This window comes from Enhydra lutris, unplaced genomic scaffold (genome assembly GCF_002288905.1).
Source record: "Enhydra lutris kenyoni isolate GAN:26980312 unplaced genomic scaffold, ASM228890v2 scaffoldscaffold8, whole genome shotgun sequence".
Taxonomy (NCBI): Eukaryota; Metazoa; Chordata; class Mammalia; order Carnivora; family Mustelidae; genus Enhydra; species Enhydra lutris.
In genome coordinates, this window is record NW_019154092.1 from 794,033 (window position 1) to 813,530 (window position 19,498).

A 19,498-nucleotide genomic window follows, 5' to 3' on the forward strand; every position below is an offset into this window, starting at 1 on the left:
ACAGAATTGGGGTAGACATTCAAGACTTTCTTGATCCAAGGGTAGAAGGTGGGTCCCCTTGTATGGCTGGACTGGGGCCACTGTGAGGTCATTCCCAATTTGAAGTTGTTAAAACATGGGCCTGGGGGTAACGGGGGGGATGGAGTCCCAGCCCAAGAGTCCAAGATTCCAGGTCAGTGTGTGGCACAGAAGACAACTCCTCTTCACTTTGCTCAGAGAAGTGGAGGTAGGGGCAGGTCCCAGCTGGACCCCAGAGGCTGTAAGAAAGCCCTGGCCCTGAGTCTGTGCTGGGGCAGTTAGAGGGGCCGCTGGAAACTGGGTGGGCTTCCTACAGACATCCTTGGAGCTGAAGTGCCCCCCGCACCCCCAACCTAGGGTAAGGCTCAGGAAAGGAGGGTAAAGCTGGAGACCAGGCAGGACCTCAGGGCTGAAAGCCTTGAATACCAAGGGAAGGAGGCTGGGCTTTATCCTTCAGAAACCGTGCAGCCATGGAAAGACTTGAGGAGGAGCTGGCACTGGGCACTTCCCAGATCACAGCTGGACACTGGGGAGGGATGACAAAGGCAGGCACCACCCCAACTCAGCTACAATGATAAGGGATATAGCAGAGCTCCGAGAGGACCAGAGCAGCAGGGGAAGCCCTTCAGCCTTCTTGGAGGAAAGGGAGTGCGGGCCAAGGGCCGGGCGGCTTCACTGGGCGGGGAGGAGAACTGGCCAGGACACTCATCGAAGGGAGGGGGGTGTGGCGCCGGAGGTGGCCAGACGGACGCAAGCCAGGAAGAACACGCTGGGGGACGCGGGCAGGGATGTGGCGCGGTCCAGCCCGTCGTGGCTTCGTCCTACTGCGGGCATCCCCCAGGTTCTCAAGCCAGTTCCTCCAATCTCCGGGGGGAACTCAGGACCTCGGTTTCCCAGCGCGGCGGGGCGGGGCGGGGACAGTGCAAGTCTCGAAGCCGCCTGCAGGGGGCGCCCATGAGCGACGCGGCTGGAGCCTGAGCCTGAGACGCCGCGGAGACAGCGGGAGCCGGCGCGCGAGCTGCAGGTCAGTCGGGGTCTCCGGTCCGGGGTCCCGAGGGTCCTTGGCGGGCGGCCGGACGTCATGGGGCCGTCGGAGGCTGAGGGGCTGGGTGGGACGGGTGGCGCGGGACCCCTCCCTTCAGGGCACCCCGCCGCCCCGACCCTCTCTTCCCGCCATCCCGAGAGCGAGTTCACAGGGCTGGGGTCCGAGCTCTGCCCCGAGGCGGGGACCGCAATGGCGGGTGCAGGGGCGGCTCAGGCGGGGACGCACGTCCTAAGCCCGGTCGGGGGGCGGTGTGCGGACCCTTCGGGCCGCCCCAGACTGGACCGGAAGGTGCGCACGGGTCGGCGTGGAGGGGTGGGGACGCTAGAGCCCGACGGCCCCGGCGGCGGGGGTTGGCGGGCAGGAGTCTGGACCCGCAGGTGACGTGCGGGGACGTCCGTCGGTCCGTCTAGGCACCACGGGCCGGCCCCAGGGCACTCGGCGAACCTTCCGGACGCGCCCGGAGGGGGTGGGCTGGGGGCGCAGAGGTGCGGACGGAGAGAAGGCGGGTCGTACCCCCGGGGGCGAGAGAGGGCTTCCGCAGGTGGAGCAGCCCGGGGCGAGGACCGCATTCCCGGGGAGGAACGGCGAGGGCAGCTGCTCGGCATCCCGAACGCCCGGGCGCGGCGAGAAGGGGAGTCTAGAACGCTGGGCCGAGGCGGGAGCGTTCGGGGGGCAGTGGTGGCGACACCCGGACTTGGGGGACCCAAGGGAGTCCGGAGGCCGGGCAGGGTGGCTGCGCGCCTCGGAGTGGACCTGGCCGTCTGCCGGGCTGCCCGGAGCTGAGGTGTAGGAATGGCGGGAATGGTGGCGGCCCTCGAGGGATTTGGCGCAGGACCGCCTAAAGGATCAAGGAGGGGGCCGCGGGCCCGCGGAGCAGAGATCTCTGCGTTCCCGGGGACCGCCATGCCGTTTTAGAATTTAACTTTCCAGACCGTAAAATGGGAGGATGGTAGAGGCCAAGGCAGAGGCGGAGGGAAAGAGAAGGAGAAGCTGGACAGCAGGTCTCACCATCCCCCATTCCCCATTCTGTAGGATTGGAGTTGTGGTTGGCTCCTGGGGTTCTGTTAGTCTGCCTCTTTGTCCAGCTTTCCCTCACCATGGTGGGGAGCTCCCAGGCCCGTGTCCACCCACAGGGCCTGTGCTCACCTCTGGCTCAGAACTCAGGCTGCCCTCCCTTTGGCCTCTGCTGTCCAGCCAGCCTCTGCACCCTCCAGGACACTCTCTGTGTTACCTCCATGCCCCACTGTGGTTGCCCTGCTTGTCCCCACTGTGGTGACCAAGATGGGGAGCTTTTTGGAGCACAGTGGCCCAGGGAGGAGGTTGTGGGTTCAGGGGCTCCCTCTTTAGTCCTGCCGTGGCTGGTCCTAGAGGCACTGGCTGGGCTGGAAGGCTCTGGGGGCCAGGTCCCCATCTCGGGTCTCAGCAGGTCCGTGACCAGAGCTCCGCACTGAGGCTTGTCCACAGGTAGTGGTGTCAACACGTCCTTGCTCTGTCCTTGCCATTTAGAGTCTTCCTGGCTTTCCCAGGTTCTAGTGTCACTCCGGTCACTGCCCCTCTATACTAATCCTGTCCATGTAGATCAGGTTCTGGGCTCAGCCTGCTTCCCTGTTCAGAACCTCAGAGAAGCTGAGGGCTGCCCAGATATGGATGGCAGGTGAGAGAGGCTTTGGGCCAGGTCAGTCCTGGCCAACCTTTGGGGACTTGCTTGTGTTGCCCTCCCTCATATTGGTCTGTGAGGTGCAGGCCCCCAACCACACCGTGGTCCTGCCCCTAGGAGCCCACAGCCCAAGAGAACAAGGGCTGGCTTCAAGGGCAACCCAATGGATGGCAGATTTCGATGCCCAAACCTGGGTTCTGGTCTCACGACCTTGGAGCACTCGCTGCCTTACTTGTAAAAACGAGCATGACGGAACGACCAATGCTCTCTGTACAGGGTTGTGATAGAGAGTAAATGAGAGATGGGCGTGAAAGGAGAAGGTCAGACCAGAGGACAGGTTGGGGTCTGTGCTTGAGCTGGGGAACCCAGCGGGAGGCTGTTGGCCTTGCAGTATGGGGGGGGATACCACAGGGGATCTCTGTTGGCAGAGGGACATGTGGACTGGAGTTGGCTTCAGAGCTTCAGGGCTTCACAGCCTGCAACCTTTAACCTGCTTCATTCCTGAGCTACCCTACCCGGATGAGCGGGAACGGCCAGCCCAGCCATCCCGTGGAGGTTGTCTTGTCTGCCGCAGCTCAGACCAGGTGCTGAAAGGTGTGACCAAGGCAGCTAAGGGGAGGATGACCAGAGGGATGGCCATGGCATGAAGTATGCTGAGAAGGGGTTTGGGGAGTGTGCCTTGGGGGCTGTGGAGGAGACAGACACCCGGAGTCAGGTGCTGAGCCGGCAAAAGGAACAAGTCCCAACCCCCAGGGAAAGGGTCTGGGCCTGAGAAGCATTAGCAGTCACGGAAGGGAGGGGTTACATGGTCTGGAGGCTGGAGGCAATGGTTGGGGTGCGGTGCCTGTGGGTCGTACCTTGGAGGTCTGTGCCGGGCCCAGATGGAGGAAGGGAAGTGTGAAATGGGTAGGAGCATGTAACTGGGATGCAGAGAGGAGGCCCCCAGTGCTCACCTTCTAGATAGGGCCTTCATGCGCCAGGGAGAGGCAGGCAGCGTCACTCTGATGCCCCTCCTGGTGTGTGGGCTCGTGGTCTCTGTCTGCCCACCCACCACAGAGGCGTTCACCTCTGGCCCTTAATGGCCTTTGCAAACCGGGAACCAGGTACAGGGGCCCACTGAGTTAACAAGGAACAGTGGCGGAGCTGCGTGGCGTCTGGTGTGACCCACGGGCCGTGCTGCTTTTGCTGGCTGATGCTCTCACCCTCTCCCTTCAGCCCCAGGGCTGTGTCAGCACACCTTCGTCCCAGGGACCCCAGAAGTGGGCCTGCCTCCCTCCTATCCTCAGTGGGTCCTCCCTCTAACGAGCTCCTGCCCTCCAACAGACCACACTTCTGCCAGGGCCCCACCCAGGCCCACTGGGGCCATCTAGGCCCCCCCCATGTCCCCTTCAGGCATCATAGTCCCTGTTGTCCCACCATCAGAGGGCTCATTTGAGGGAGGTGTGGGTGCCATCTCACAGGACCCTCGGTACAAAGGGGAAGACTCTTGCTTGGGATCTCAGGGAGTGTGGGATGGAGCAGGAGTGGGAGCACACCTGAGCTCCTGTGGCCACAGAACGGGCACCCAGCACCTTGTGTGTGGGGTGACTTCTTGGGGGGGGGGGGCTGTCAGAGAGGTGGCCAGTGAGGGGGTGAATGAACACCTCAGGCTGGGAGGCTGCAGACTCTCCCGGTATCTGGCCTGGATGTATGGGGACTGGAGGGGGACTCTGGGCCCCCCGTGGGGAGAAAGGAGCTGGGGCTGGGCCTGGGGCCCCAGGAGCTGAGGATGCAGAGGCTACTCTAAGGGCCAGATTCAGTACAGGCGTCTCCACTAGCTCTCCACTCTCCACCAGTTCCTGCCCACATCCTGCCCCTGAGGCTGAGAGCAGCACCCTCCGGAGGGGCAGTGGGGGAGGGGGACCACGGATGCCGGCTTGGTGCTTTGGGCCCAGCCTGTGCCATGGTCCTGAGGTTGTCCTGCAGGGAGGGAAGGAGGGAAGGAAGGGGCCCCAGTGCTCCGTGGTTGCTCACCTCCAGGCAGCCCTGGAAGACACTGGCCCCACTCCAGCTGATGTGTTTGGAGAGGGCCTTGGTAGGCCCCAGGGCCCCTGGGGTTCTGGGAGGCTTGTGCCCATGCCCCGGGCCACTCCGAAGACCAGTCATGGCAGAGCCAGCTGTGGGCTTGGGATTGAGAGGCGGAGCCGAGCTGCCTGTCCGACTGTTTCTTCTTTGCTTGTTGGCCTCTCCATGCTGACGGAGCTCCCGTGAGACAGGTGTTGCTACTTCTCGTCTACCTTCAGGGTCTCTCAGCTGGATCAGCTGGATCTCCTCCTGGGCTTTGTGTCTTTGTGAAGTTGCTGTGCTCATTCCTCAGTGCTGATCATCACCCCTCAGACCCCCGGTCGTCTGCAACTGTGTGCACGCCCGAAGTGCATCACGCGGATTGTGCTCTGCCTCAGGCCCTTTATTTTTCATTGCAGGGATTTTTTATTATTTCTTGTTCATGTTCATCTGTTCTTGTTTCATCTCTACCCGTCGAGTCGTACGTTCTTGTTCTTGCTTGTGGATGCTATTCCTTTTCTCATCTCTTTAAAGATCCTAAATGTCTTTGAAAAGCATTATGAGATTATTACCTTCATGTCTTCCCGAATGGATGAATCTCCGTAGTTTGGGTGCTGTTGCTTATCTTAGCTGGAGTTTTTCTCCTGTGCTTCGCAATTGCGGTTCGCAGGCTCATCATAAGTGGGACCTGAGGCCCTGGAGACGGGGAGTGACCGCACACCTGGGGAGCAGCTGGCTCTCAGCAGTCTCCTGGGACAGTTCTTCCTTCAAGGCCCCCTTCTAGAGGCTCAGGACCCTTCTGGGGCCAGGCTCAGCAGCACGAGGCACAGAGCTCCCTGTGATGCAGCAGCTGGGATGCTGCTTGGCCCAGAGTAGGCACTGGTGTAACGTTTGCTGTGAGAAAGTGATGGTAAGAGTCTCAGGCCAGGATTCTGGAGCCCAGGACTGCGCCAAGCATGGTTATCCCGTGTCCGAGTCCCGACACTGGGCCTGGTCTGTTGCGCTGTGCCGCACCCAGGGACAAAGGTATGGGGTCCTGCCTGGAAGCTAGCAGGCACCTCCGTCCAGCAGACTCTGGGGACACAGACGCCATCTGCGCATGTGTACAGAAAGCCTTGCTAGTGTGACTTACAAGAAGCCAGAAGTGGGCCAGGAAGTATGTGGGTTTTGATTAAATGGAGTTTTAATTAAAGTGGCCAGGTCGGTGGGGGTGAGGAGGTAGGCTGGAAGAAGTAACAGTTAGTTCTGATCTAACCGGGGGGAATCCTGCGGGGTTGTCCTCTCCAGGCTTATCGTGCACGTGTCTCTAGTTTTGATGGGACAGCTTCTGCCCTCTGCCCTGTCCCCAGTAAGGGATAATCAGGGAGAAATATTACATTATTAACATTTAATTTCCTTTCCTGGCTAGCAACAGATGACTCAAGAATTAATTAGATAGAGCCGACAGAGAGGGATAGGAAATTGCCAGATTCTGGCTCCACCCCTGTCCCTCTCCCCTTGGGCCTCAGACCTTCCTGTCGCTCTAGGAGGCCTCTGAAGGGAGGGAAGCTGAGTGGGGCCAGGAGGCCCCAGGAAATCTTCCTGCTGCTGTGTTTTCATTGAGCATTTCCCTCAGCTCTATTCCCCCCTTTCATGCTCTTGGAAAGGCTGGGAGAGGTCGTTAACTTCTTTGGGACTTCGCTTCCTCATCTGTAAAATGGAGCTCATGGGGCCAGTGAGAACAGATGACCCCCTTGTCACCATGCTCTCATATTGTGAGCTCCCAAGCAGGCCGCCCATGCTAAGAGGTTCTGGAGTAGAGTCCTGGCATCCAGGGAGAGTGCAGGGCTCGGTGGCTCAATGGTGGCCAGAGCCGAGTGACACAGGTTCTCTTGAGCTGTGTGTGCTACTTCACATTTCTTGTCAATGACACGTAGCTTGACATTGGCTCCACTGGGAGCATTTACACCACGAAAGTCTGACAAAGGTCGCAAGTCAGGGTGCCCCGACCCCCTGGGCTCATTTGCCTATCCATGGCTGGGAAGCTCCCAACCTTCCCGCAGAAGAGCTCCAGTAGGAGGCTGTTCAGCCCTCTTCCTGCCCTGTCTGTCCCCTGGTGCCTTGGGTTGCACGGATGTCCTTGGCTTGGGGCTGGCACTCTGGTTTGACAGATGCCCAGGCTGCCTGTGGGGCCAGGCCAGTCTTACCCCAGGAGGTGCCGGCAGCAGTGGGAAGAGCCCGCAGGAATGCTGTAGGAAGGGCAGACGGGGAGCCAGATGTGCAAAGAGGCAGCCTTTCAGGACCCAGCCGAAAGGGGCATTAGGTCCTCGCAGGACTGATATGGGCGGGAGGAGCTGACCAGGAGGACCCGCTGCATCCAGTGAGAGTGGGAGGGCACCGCAGGTACGATGACTTCAGTGTCATCAGGAAGAGTGTCGCTACTAGGTGCTCTTGACCATGGGAGCCCATAGCGCAGAAGGTGGTAGGGAGGCCCTGAGGACTGGGGGTACGCAGGCAGGTACTCGGGGCTGCCAGGAGAGCCTCACCAAACACAGGGCCGGGTTAGGCCCCTTGAAGGCCTTGCCAGTCCAGGCATCCTGGCTCGTGGAGTCAGCCTGGCCTCCAGGACAGGTGCTCGTAGTGTGACCCCACCAGCAGTGCTCTGGGCAGTGGGGTAGGGCAGCCCGGCCTCAGCACCGCAGAAATATGATATGTATTTGGGTCAAGTGGACTGCCAGGGCTCCTGCCTCATCCTCCCCCAGGAAGGACCCTTGGAATCTGGACAATGGTCTGGGGCCAAGTCAGGCTACTAGCCTGGGCTGGTCTGATTGGCAGACGCTGGAGCGCCTCTTGATGCCAAGTCCCATGGAGAGGCCAAAGTCCGGGTAAGGAGGGCGGTGGGTGACGATGAAGAGGGTAGAGGGCAGACAGCTTACTGGCGGCAGGGGACAGGGTCCCTGAGGCTTACTGGGCCTGGCCAGACCCCACTGGACTGTGGCCTGCTGCCTCTGCTGCTGGGCCTGGGATGCCCCTGAGTGGCAGGCAGTCTTGGGACTGTCACTTCCCTTTGCCGAATAAAAATTGGACCCTGGACACCCAGCTTCTGCAGTTGGGGGTTCCCTGGTGAGTGCTGCTTTGGGCTCTAGGCCAGGGACACTCTGGGACCAGGGATAGTACCAGGAGACTTGGTCTCATCGTCCTCTGCCACTGACATGCTTCGTGGGCAGTGGCTGGCAAATACCCTGCGTACAGCGGGCACTTGGGATTCATTCTGGCCCCCTTGGTAGTGGGCCCCGCTGGGCATGGGGGAAGCCCACCGGGTCTGCCGCAGGCTGCGGGAACCCTCCACTCTTCAGGGACTTCGCCTCCTCTTCTCTGTCCTGTTTCCTGGGGTCGGGTGTTCTGTTCGAGCCTCCCGGTGGGCACAGGGACCAGCCCTCAGGTGCAGTCTGGGCCGCCTGAGGCACACTGGAGTTAGAAGACTTGTGTTTCTCTGTTGCAGCCCCCTGTCACCTCCTGGATGGGGCGGGGGGAGCCTGGCCCTGGGAAGATGGCAAGGGACCATGAGTCACCTTCTCCCAAGGTTCCCAGGCCTGCTCTATCCCTTGTGTCCTGGAGGAGTGAAGGAAGACACACTTTCCCGAGTCCACGTGTGGGTGGAGGAAAGGCAGGTTCCAGCCTCTTGTCCCCATGCAGGCAGGAGCTGCTGCCCGCGCGCACCTGGGGCCCCGGGAGGGCCCGGGACTGGAGAGGTGTTGGATTTGGCATGAGGGGACGCCACGAGGCAGCACCTATGAGTGTGACAGGTGGGGGCAAAGGCAGTGGGGAGCGGCCCCCAGTCTGATAGGGGCAGATGGAGACCATTTCACAAGCTCAAGGGAACCCTGAGGGTTTGCACTGGGGGAGCCCAAAACCTCGAATTCTGCCTGTGCTTCTGCGGGATTTAATTCCTTACACCTCTCTGACGTTTTACTCTGGGAGAGCTCTTTCAGGTCTATTTATTTCCTTCTCATGGAATCTTGAGTGAGTGCCGCCGTGGTCCCCAGAGGCTCTCTGGGGTCCAGTCTCATCATGGTATCAATGAAGAAACTGAGGCCTAGAAAAGAAAAAAACCATCCTTGCCTGCAGTTCTCCAGCAAGTCCTGGCTGAGCCCTCTGCTTTCTGCCCAGCACGACACTAAGTCTACCCTGGCATTAGCCAGGCAGAGGAGCAGGTTGGGGAGCGGCATGGGAGGAGGGAGGGGAGGTGGGAGGAGAGAAAGGAGAGGAGGGCGCTCCCCGCCCAGACGTGCAGGCAGCCAGCAGGGGCTGCTAAGGGGCGGGCTGCCTTTGTGCATGCTCCTCCACATTGTATGGCATCACCAGCGAGGGCATGGGGTCTCACCTGCCGGCAGCGGGACACAGGACCAGACGGGCCACCCAGGTCCTTCCAGATCAGAGCTCTAGGTATCTCTGGGCCTCTCCTTAACCCAGCGGCCTAGGTAGGTACTGGTGTTTCCCAAGGAGAGCTCTTAGGGGACAGAGAGGACTGAGGCTGGTCAAGAGAGAAGGTGGGTGGGCCTGGGAGAGCTGAGGAGTGAGGGGGGCTTTCTGGAAGGGTCCTGGGGGTGGCAGTGAACTCAGGGACCCAGGAGACTGGCAGGGCTGTCCCAAAAGTCTTGGGAAGCTGAGCATGGGGGGCAACACAAGATTCCTGTCTTGCTGAGAAAACACAAGGGCCAAGCCTGGTCCCCAGCCCAGTGTCCAGGCACAGTGGGTTGTTCTTGGGCTGATGCCTGGCCTGCGGGGAGGGCTTTGGTGAGTGGCACTGATGGCTGCCCCCGGGAATCTTCAGCGTTGCCCTCTCTGCCTGGGGTCCAGCTCCTCACAAGGCTTCTCCCTCGGCAGGTGTCTCGGGGACCGCGAAGCCGAGCTGAGCCAGGATGCTGCCAGAGCCCCTGCAAAGGGCCTGGTTTCTGGAGACTTGGCGTTGGCTGTGAAAAAGCCCTTGGGGGTTTTCCCCTCCCAGGCAGGGACGCTCTTGGCTCCTGTGAAGAAGGGGCTCAGGGGCCTGGGCAGGGCCAGCTGCGCTGCAGCTATGGACCGTGAGCTGGCCTGGCCCGCGTCCTTGCTGACCCTGCCTGTCTGCGGCCATGCCCACCATGGGCTTCTGGGTGTACATCACGGTGGAGCTGGCCATCGCCGTGCTGGCCATCCTGGGCAACGTGCTGGTGTGCTGGGCCGTGTGGCTGAACAGCAACCTGCAGAACGTCACCAACTACTTTGTGGTGTCCCTGGCGGCTGCCGACATTGCTGTGGGAGTCCTCGCCATCCCCTTCGCCATCACCATCAGCACAGGGTTCTGCGCTGCCTGCCACAGCTGCCTCTTCTTCGCCTGCTTTGTCCTGGTCCTCACGCAGAGCTCCATCTTCAGCCTCCTGGCCATCGCCATTGACCGCTACATCGCCATCCGCATCCCACTCCGGTGAGCTGGGGGCCGGTGCCGGTGGGTTGGAGCTCCCCTCTTCCCTTCCTTGGCATGCCTCATGCTGGGGTTCACATCTGTGCCGAGGTCTGCTCTGTGCCCAGCCAGGGTCAGGGTGAACCTGGGCTCACGTTTTGGTCTTTGATGTCTGCGTGTGGAGCTGAGGACAGCTCCACGGGGCCCAGGCTGAGGCTGCCTAGGGCTCGGCACGTGGCCGGGGAGCATGCCAATCCAGGGGACCCCTGTGGGCCCCAGGCACCGTGGCCCTCCCCGGTCTTCCCCAGGCTGTGTGGCTGAGGCTGCTGCTTTGGCTGCTGGCAGATGCGTGTGGCCCGGGCCTGGGCGGTGCATCTGGGCCATTTTCTCACACAGTGTGATGCTGGGCTGGGGCGGGGCGCTACGGGAAACCACAGGCCCTCCGAGCTAGAAGCCTGCCCGCAGGCCCGCCTCCAGCTCCTCTGGGCCAGTCGCACAGTTTGCACATTAGGAAAATGACCCAGGGAGGGGAAGTGACTTGGCTGAGTGCCACAGTGAGTCACTTGGACCAATATGCAAATTTTGTGCTCCTCAGGTCAGCAAGTATTCATGGTCTTGGAGAGAGCCTCTGTGCTCAGCTAGCAGAGGGGGTTTTCATGGTGAATCTTTTGTGAAGTGACTTCAGCTCTGGATTGTGTAAATGAAGACTTTCCCTGAGGCCAAGAGCTTATTTAATGCAGCCTCCACCTAGCTGGCCCTGAGGGAAGCTAGGAAGTACCTCTCTCCCCCAGGGTAGGGGTTGGGATGGGGGTGGGGGTTCCTCCAGCCCCACTTCCTTGACTGTGCATCTGGGAGCTGGGTTCCACAGCCCAGTGGCTGCAGACGCTGAGGGGGTTCTCAAAGGACCCAGGTACCTGGCCCTGTGGTGAATTCTCCCAGACAGGTCAAGTGCCTTCCTGTGAAGCAGGCCAGAGTGTCAAACCTAAGGGGGCCCTTAGAGGTCATTTCTTCTCATCTTCCAGATAGAGAAATGAGGCTCAGAGAAGGGAGCCAGCACTCAGGGCCACCCAACGAGTTGGCAGCACAGTTGGGCCTGGGCCTGGGCCTGCGAAGAGCTGTGGCCTGTCACCCACTGCAGCTCAGTCTTTGGGAAACAGGGTGACAGGGTGGCCCTGGGCTCCCAGACCTGTACCTGGCCACTGCTGTTACGTGGGCTGGAAGGGGGAAGCAGGCACCCTCCCTGTGCTGCTCGAAGGAAGGGAGGAGCCTGGGCCCCGTATGGCCCTGTAGGGTCGCTAGTCTCAGGAGAGCTTATGACCCTTGTTGAAGAGGAGACTCTGGCCAGCCCATAGAGGACTGGCCTCGTCGTGCAGGGTCCAGGGTCCAGGCTCACTGAGGGACAGGTCAGAACACAGGATCCCAGGAAGACCAGAGAGCAGAGAATTTGGTGTCTGCTTTAGGGGCCAGGCTGAGCATGAGCTGGGCCTGGGCCAGCCCTGTTGGGAACACTCAGTAGGGAATGAGAGACCTCGCTTTCACTTCCTTCCCCAATTTAAAGGGCAACAGCATTCTAGGGAGAGATCGGGGCTCAACGAAAGGGTCTCAGCTTCTTTTGCTTCTCCCTCTGTATTCGGAGAGTCAAGAGAATGAATCCTGATGTAGGAGTAAGGGACATGCTGTGTGACCATAAAAAGCCAGCTGTCACTCTCTGGGCCCATTTCCTCATCTGTAGAAGGGGACAGGCCTCTCTGTTCTTCTGAGCTCACAAAGGTGTGGTAAGGATCCAGTGAGCAGATGGGAGGGATGGGGCCAGGAGGAGGGAGGTTCGGTGGGGTGGAGCAGCTAGGGAACCTGCTCCTGGTGGAGTGCCTGGAGTTTTGGAGCTGGGCCCCTGAATGGAGCCTGGACCTGCCCCGCCCCATCCGCAACCTCCAGTTCTCCCAGTCTCCTGGAGTGGGACCCAGGTCCACCCAGATCCTGGCTGTTTGAGCAACGCTGCATAAAGCTTTGGAAGGGTCAGCCTGGATGTCTTGGACGGGGAATTGTTAGGGATGACGATTCTGCTGTGGCTGATCCCCTCCCGTTGCCAGAGGATGTTAGCGCAGTTTCTCCTTTGATCCTCACAGCCCGGCATCAGGGCCAGCGCAGATGTTATGACCCTTCTATTACTCATGGAGAGGCCGGTGTCTGCTGACTCGGGGTTGTGGGGCGGCTCTGGGGCCCTTCCTGAAGTTCTAGGCTCCCTTGGGTCTCTCTGCTTTCTTATTCCTCAAGGGCCCTGGGGCGGGGAGGGTGAGGTGCATGAAGGTGCAAGGGGGAACAAAGTGGAGACAGAAGAGAACCTGGAGCCCCTGCCTCTCCCCCGTCCCCTGCCAGTGGGAAACCTCCGCTCCTCTGCTCCGCTCCTCTGCTCCGCTCGGCAGGTGCCTTTGGCAGCTCTCAGGAGCCCATCCCCTGACTGCTGCCCTGGACATCTAGCCCCAGGCCCGTGTCACTCACCCCTCATTTCTCTCTCTCTTTCTCTTTCCTTCTTTCTCTTCCTTCCCTTCCCTTCTTCCTTCCTTCCTTTCCTTTCCTTGCTTTCCTTCCTCTCCCTCTCTTTCTTTTTTTAGACTTTTTATTTATTTATTTGAGAGAGAGCACACAACAGGGCAGGGGGCGGGGCGGTAGTGGGTAAAGGGAGGGACAAAGGGAGAAGCAGACTCCCGGCTGAGCAGGGAGCCTGACATGGGGCTCAGTCCCAGGACCCCAAGATCATGACCTGAGCTGAAGTCAGACCCTTAAACAACTGATGCACCCAGGTGCCCCTCTCTCTTCCTTTCTTAAAAAACTCAGTTTCAGAAAAATCTGTGCTTCTTCCCAAGTGCAGGGACCCTGGTGGCTATGGCAGGGCTTAGTCAAGAAGCCAATGAGAAGCAACCTGGCCAGAGGCAGAGATGGAGCTCTCAGTATCCCCAAAGGACAGAAAGCCTAGGGAGAGAGATTTTGTTACTTGTGCGCCTTGTGTCCTGCCTCTCACATTAGCCCCTGGCAAACACTCACTCTCCTTGGAAAATAGGCCACATTTAGAGCAGCAGTTGGTGCAAAGATCTGAGGTGTATGTGGTGAATCGCCCCATGGAGACAAAAACCAAGTTCCTGGCTTCTAAGGAGGGCAGGATTGGGAGAGAGGGCTCCCTGGAGGAGGTGATGCCAGACGGGTCTTACAGGATGGGTATGTGTGGGGGCAAGTGTAACAGGAGTGGGCCAAGCCTAGACAAAGGCTCCAAGGAAGGAATGAATACATGGGCTCTGGGCCAAGGAGAGGTGACAGAAGAACAGGAGGGCAGGGAGGGTATGAGGCTGGCTCAGGCCTGCCTCTGCCCCGGAAGGAGTTTGGGTTTCACCCATGGCTCTTCATTTCTTAGATCATTGACCTCTTTGGACAATTTCGGAAAGCCCCCGCCTTCTGTCAGTGTAGGGAAAATGCACATGAAGCCCCACCTGGAGCTGTGGGTGGTATTCTGGGATCACAGAGGAAGCCCCCAACATGGGTAATGGGGAGTCCCTGGGAAGGGGCGGCCTGGGAGCTGGAAGATGCATGGATGCAGAGGTACCCCCAAACGTGCCGAGCAGTGCCCTGGCACCCGCTCCCTGTGGTGCCGCTGGGCCCCCCTGAATGGCAGAGGCTTGTGCTGGATGCATTTGGCACCACTTACACTGGAGGCCCATGTCCAGGGCCCAGGAGGCCAAGGCGGGACTGGCATCCCCTGGGCTGCGTCTACCATCCATCATAGACGCAGCCCAGGGGATGCCCTTGGGTCAGGCTGTGGCTTGGCTGTTACTCCATTTGGGCCCTAATGCTGTTCCAGCTCCCCAGGGGCCTGGGTCTAGGGCTCTCGGCCTAAGGACTTTTCTTCTGAATAACAAAATTAATTTGTTTGATGGGTGTTTGTGTGTTTAAATAATTACCTGCACATACTAAAACATCAAAAAGAAACAACAGGGTATATGGTGAAAAACTGTCCCTTTTGTCCCCTGCCCTGCCTTCAGTTCTCTTCCTGGAAGGCAGTGTTGGGAATCCTCTCGGAGATATTCTTGGCATGCCACAAGTGAGCGCTATTAACATGGGTTTCTGTCCCTACAAGGGGCTTTCGTTTTATTTTTTTATTTTTTATTTTTTTAAAGATTTTATTTACTTATCTGACAGACAGAGATCACAAGTAGGCAGAGAGGCAGGCAGAGAGAGGGGAGGAAGCAGGCTCCCTGCAGAGCAGAGAGCCCGATACGGGGCTCGATCCCAGGACGCTGGGATCATGACCTGAGCCGAAGGCAGAGGCTTTAACCCACTGAGCCACCCAGGCGCCCCGGGGGCTTTCATTTTAAAATCGAGTGCCCGACTTCCCCTCCTGGGTTTCCTTGTCTGTAAAAAGCAGACAGCTGGACAGACCAGGGATTTTCAAACTATCCTGGAAGTCTTTGGGCTGGACCCTGGGGTCCCCACCAGCTCATTCATTCAGTGACTATTAAGCTGCCTCCCTTCCTCAGCAGCCTATCTCTGTGATTGCCTGGGAATCGCAGGTTGGCTACAGGAGGACAGCTTGGAAATCCCCAAAGCAGGTGGTCTCCGGGGTCCTCTACACCATCCCCACAGGTGCTTGCTTCTGCTGGCTTGCCTCAAACGACAGGAAGCTCCCTTTCCCTGGAGCAGCCCGCATCTTGTGTGCACAGCTCGGCCGAGAAGTTCTCCACCCTCAGTCACAGTTCACCTGTCCGCAACCTCCACCCACGGATTTTACATTCTGCCCTCATGGGACAGTGCTCACAGGCCCTGGATTCTTAGCCCCATTTTACAAATGAGGAAACTAAGGCTCAGAGATGCAGAGTAGCAGAACATGGCCGAAGCAGGAACACACCAGCACTGGGACTCAGGAAGGGATACGCTTTTCTCAGGAAAAATACCAACATTAAAATAGCCTCCTGTTCAGTGAGATTCTATAAATTATAATTTGTAGAGTACTACAAATAGTGCCCGACAGAGAGCAAATGCTGTGTAAGTATCAAGTGTGTTGCAGGGGGAGCCTGAGCCTTTGTGTTTGAGGCTCCAGAATAGGAAACAGCAGCGTAGGCTCTCTGTGGCTTGGTAGAAACGGTCAAGTCCATGACCCTCTTTCCGCCAAGCCCTGTTGCAAGCACGGAGGCCCTTGCTAAATGGGGTCGAAGGCTCCTGGGAGGGGCCCTGCCTGGTTACTGTTAGGATTCAAAACTGACATACATTCAGAACTGATGCACTTGCCTTGGCCCAGGGTGCTCTGGGCTCCTGAAAAGTCCACAGCAAGGCCATTCCTCTCCTCAGGCTTTAGTTTTCCTGTCTATATAATGAGGCGGTTGGATTAGATAAGAGGTCAGAGACCACCAGACTTTTCTCCCGCTTAATTTGAATTTGTTGACAAAATGTAAGCCACAGGCGATCTTACCCAGAGGATCAGCTCCTCAGCCCCTCTGAAATCTGGCGGCACTGGAAGCACGTTCTGCATGGGTGGCCAGGGGCAGAGCAGTGTCAGCTGTCTCTTGTACACATGATGTCCTGACCGCCTGCCTCCCACACTTCCTCCCTGTATATAGGCCCATGTTTGCCATCCCCAGATGAGATCGTTTCTGTGGGTGCTTCCCATTCTGGAATTAAGTAAAGGGCACCTACTGTGTGCCCCTGTGTCCATGCCAGGAGTACAGAGATGGCTGCAGAAAAACCCTTCCCCCAAGGGGCCCTTGGCCTCAGGGGCCCAGATAGAGATTAGCTGCATCTGGGTAGGAAACTTCTTGGGGAAGATATGTGAAGGGTGGGTGGGGTTTACCAGGTAAAGGGGAGGGCAGTCTGATGTTGCCAGGATCAAAACCATTAAACAGATGGTCATCTCTCAGCGATCACTGAGGTCACCTTCTTCAATCAAGGAGATGATGTTTTGATTGCCCATTCTCTCCCTCTCTCTCCTAAAGAGAGAGAGAGTGTGCGCATGTAGGCATACTTGGGGGGGAGAGTTGGGGGTGCAGAGGGAGAGAGATAATCTCAAGCAGGCTCCCTGCTCAACGCAGAGGCTGACACAGGGCTCGATCTCATGACCCTGAGATCATGACCTGAGCCGAAATCAAGAGTCAGGCGCCCAACTGACTGAGCCACCCAGGTACTTCAGACTGCCATTCTTTTAATAAAATTTATGCCACCTTTTTTGTGGGCTGGGGGGTCAACTTCCTGGCTGGCAGATCAGGTCAATGCCCTGAGTCTGGGACTGAGCCTGGCTCTCTAGAGTCCTCAGTGCTTTCAGACACATTCTTTTTCCTCTCTGGACTTCAGTACCTTAGGTAGGTCTTTGCTCTTGAACGTTAAGATTACTGTATAAATGTTAAGACAAGCTGATGTCAGTCGTGTCTCTCCAGAGGGCTGGGAGTGAATTTGAAGGGGAGAAAGGGTATTTTGCCCAGGACCTCCACCGCTCCTTGGGGGCTTCTGGAGACCTTAAGTCAAGTGGGGAAGGAAGAGTGTGGAGGACAAGAGACACGAATCATCTCCAAGTCTGATGTGGCAGGTTCTGCCCCCAGCCATTGAGTCTGCACCCCTGACCCATTCCCACTCTAAAGGGAAACTTACTCTAGCGTCAACTAAGCCCAACATGGAGGTGATAAGTTCTCTCACTTATAAATTCCCGCAAACTGAACTACTGAGTTCCAGGACTACTTGTAATACTGTTTAGTGATCATCTGAATGTCTGCCGAGTGGTTTCCTCTCCAGGGAGCCTGCTGTCCTGTTGGCTCCTGTGAGAAAAGGCAGGGCTTGGACCTGCACTGCACAGAGGACCATACCGAGGCTAGGAGGCAGGAAATGACTGGTCCTGGTCTTCTAGCCAGTGGGTGGGGGATGGGGAGGCCCTCTGGGTTTCTGACTCATGGCTCCACCTAGACTTAAGGTTTTTCAGACCTCTGATGCTGGTCTCCTTTCCCCAGGTACAATGGCTTGGTGACTGGCGCAAGGGCCAAGGGCATCATTGCGGTCTGCTGGGTGCTGTCGTTTGCCATTGGCTTGACTCCCATGCTGGGCTGGAACAACTGTGGTCCGCCAAAGGCGGGCCAGAACCAGTCAGAGGTCTGCGGGGAGGGCCAGGTGACCTGTCTCTTCGAGGACGTGGTGCCCATGAACTACATGGTGTACTACAACTTCTTCGCCTGTGTCCTGGTGCCCCTGCTGCTCATGCTGGGCGTGTACCTGCGGATCTTCTTGGCGGCCCGACGGCAGCTAAAGCAGATGGAGAGCCAGCCTCTGCCAGGGGAGCGGGCTCGGTCCACATTGCAGAAGGAGGTCCACGCGGCCAAGTCGCTGGCCATCATCGTGGGGCTCTTCGCCCTCTGCTGGCTGCCTCTGCACATCATCAACTGCTTCACCTTCTTCTGCCCCGCGTGCAGCCACGCCCCGCCTGAGCTCATGTACCTGACCATCATCCTCTCCCACACCAATTCCGTTGTCAACCCCTTCATCTATGCCTACCGCATCCGGGAGTTCCGCCAGACCTTCCGCAAGATCATTCGCAGCCACATCCTCAGGCGGCGGGAGCCCTTCAAGGCGGGTGGCCCCAGTGCCCGGGCCTTAGCAGCCCATGGCGGTGACGGAGAGCAGATCAGCCTCCGCCTCAACGGCCATCCTCCCGGGGTGTGGGCCAATGGCAGCGCCCCCCAGCCTGAGCGGCGGCCCAACGGCTACACCCTGGGGCTGGTGAGTGGAGGGAGTGCCCATGAGGCCCATGGGGACATGGGGCTCCCCGATGTAGAGCTCCTCAGCCACGAGCTCAAGGGAGCATGCCCAGAGTCCCCCGGCCTCGAGGGTCCCCTGGCCCAGGATGGAGCGGGCGTGTCCTGACGATCCACTGAGTTTGCCCCTTCCTACAGGAGGGAGATCTTTCTCTTTGGTGGATGGAACCAGTCACGTTGGGAGAAGAGTGAATGGGCCTGGAGACCCTTTTCATGGCCAGTTCCCACTTTGGACTGAGAGGCGGGAGCCCTGGCTGGAGCAGCATGAGGCCCAGCAGGAAGGGCCTGGAGTTCGAGGGAGTGGATGTTTCTTGGTGGGAGGCCCTGCTTCAGGTCAGGGCCACAGCACCAGACCATCTTGGCTGGGCAGGGCCTGGTACCCCACTCTGGAAGCATCTAGAAGCACCACCCCGACTGGGCAGATCTGTGGCAGAGCAGGCTGGCTGGCCCTGAGGCTGGGGCAAGGGGGTGGGGGAGTATGGCTCCAACAGGCCCCTGACCACACAAACAGACCACCCTCCCCAGGCTTCCCAAGGGTTCAGGAGCTGCTGTGCCCAGAGGTGGCGTTTTTCTTTTGTTGTTTTTCCAAGAGAAAATGTTGTGTGAAGAATACCTTTTTTTTTTTTTTTTAAATCTTCCTTCCCTGGTTGCTGGGTCTGATGTCAGTCCTGCTGCTAGCCTGTCTCCAGCAGTAGCCCAGGGAGTCCCAGGCAGCCCTCTCTGGTTACCATGAGCTGCCGTGCACTTCTTACACACTCTGCCCCAGCGGCATCTTCTGGGGCCACCAAGCTGGGCTCGAGGACAGGAGGTGTCATGGAATGCTGCCAGACTGTGGGCTCCGGGGAGGAGGTTGGGATGGGCCCACTGTGCAGGGTGCCTGGGTAGCTCAGAGCTGCCCAGCCAGAGGCCCTGTCCAATGGCCTTTCTGTCTGAAGGGAATGTTTTCTTTTTTTCTGAGATGAAATAAAAATGAGCCATTTGTGTTTTAAACTTGCCCAGTGAAAATGGTGTCTGAGTTCCTTTCCCCATTCCACAGCCTTGCCTATGGAATATATATGTGTATATGGGCGCGTATTGCACATGTGAGAGAGTGTGTGCCTTTGTACTTGGAGACAGACACCCTGCCTGACTTGGGGGGCCTCACAGGCTCCCTTGTCCCGAGGGAAAAGGCTGCCTGGGTGCACCAGGATCTAAATGCACGTGAGCAGCCCCCAGACCTGTGTTCCTGTGGGAGGGGGGTTGTAGGAGGAGGGGCTCTTCCCAGCTGCCCTCCCTGCAGAGGCCATGGCTCCCCGCCCCCACATCCCCAGTGTGGGGCATGGCTCCGCCCTCCCTCACTGCCCCCTCCAGTCCTCTGAGAGGAGTGCCCCACTGCTGGCCCCTTGCTCCACCCCTTAGCTGAGAGGCCACAGAGGGATCTGGAAAGAGATAGAGGTGAGGGTTCAACTGCCTTCCCCTTCCTCTGGAGTCACCCCACCTCCTGCTCCTAACAAAAACCTACTGGGTTTCCTGCTCTGAACCTGCCTCAGGGGCTGTGTCAT

At 58.7% G+C, this 19,498-nt stretch overlaps 1 protein-coding gene across 1 annotated transcript; it reads left to right on the top strand.

Moving 5' to 3' along the window:
• Nucleotides 1-994: 994 nt before the first annotated feature.
• LOC111142559 (adenosine A2a receptor) lies at nucleotides 995-18,947 on the top strand. Its single transcript, XM_022495828.1, has 3 exons — nucleotides 995-1,042; nucleotides 9,630-10,206; nucleotides 17,160-18,947. The coding sequence occupies exons 2-3, from the start codon at nucleotides 9,875-9,877 to the stop codon at nucleotides 18,064-18,066; spliced, it is 1,239 nt and encodes a 412-aa protein (XP_022351536.1). The 5' UTR covers nucleotides 995-1,042; nucleotides 9,630-9,874; the 3' UTR covers nucleotides 18,067-18,947.
• Nucleotides 18,948-19,498: the final 551 nt, after the last annotated feature.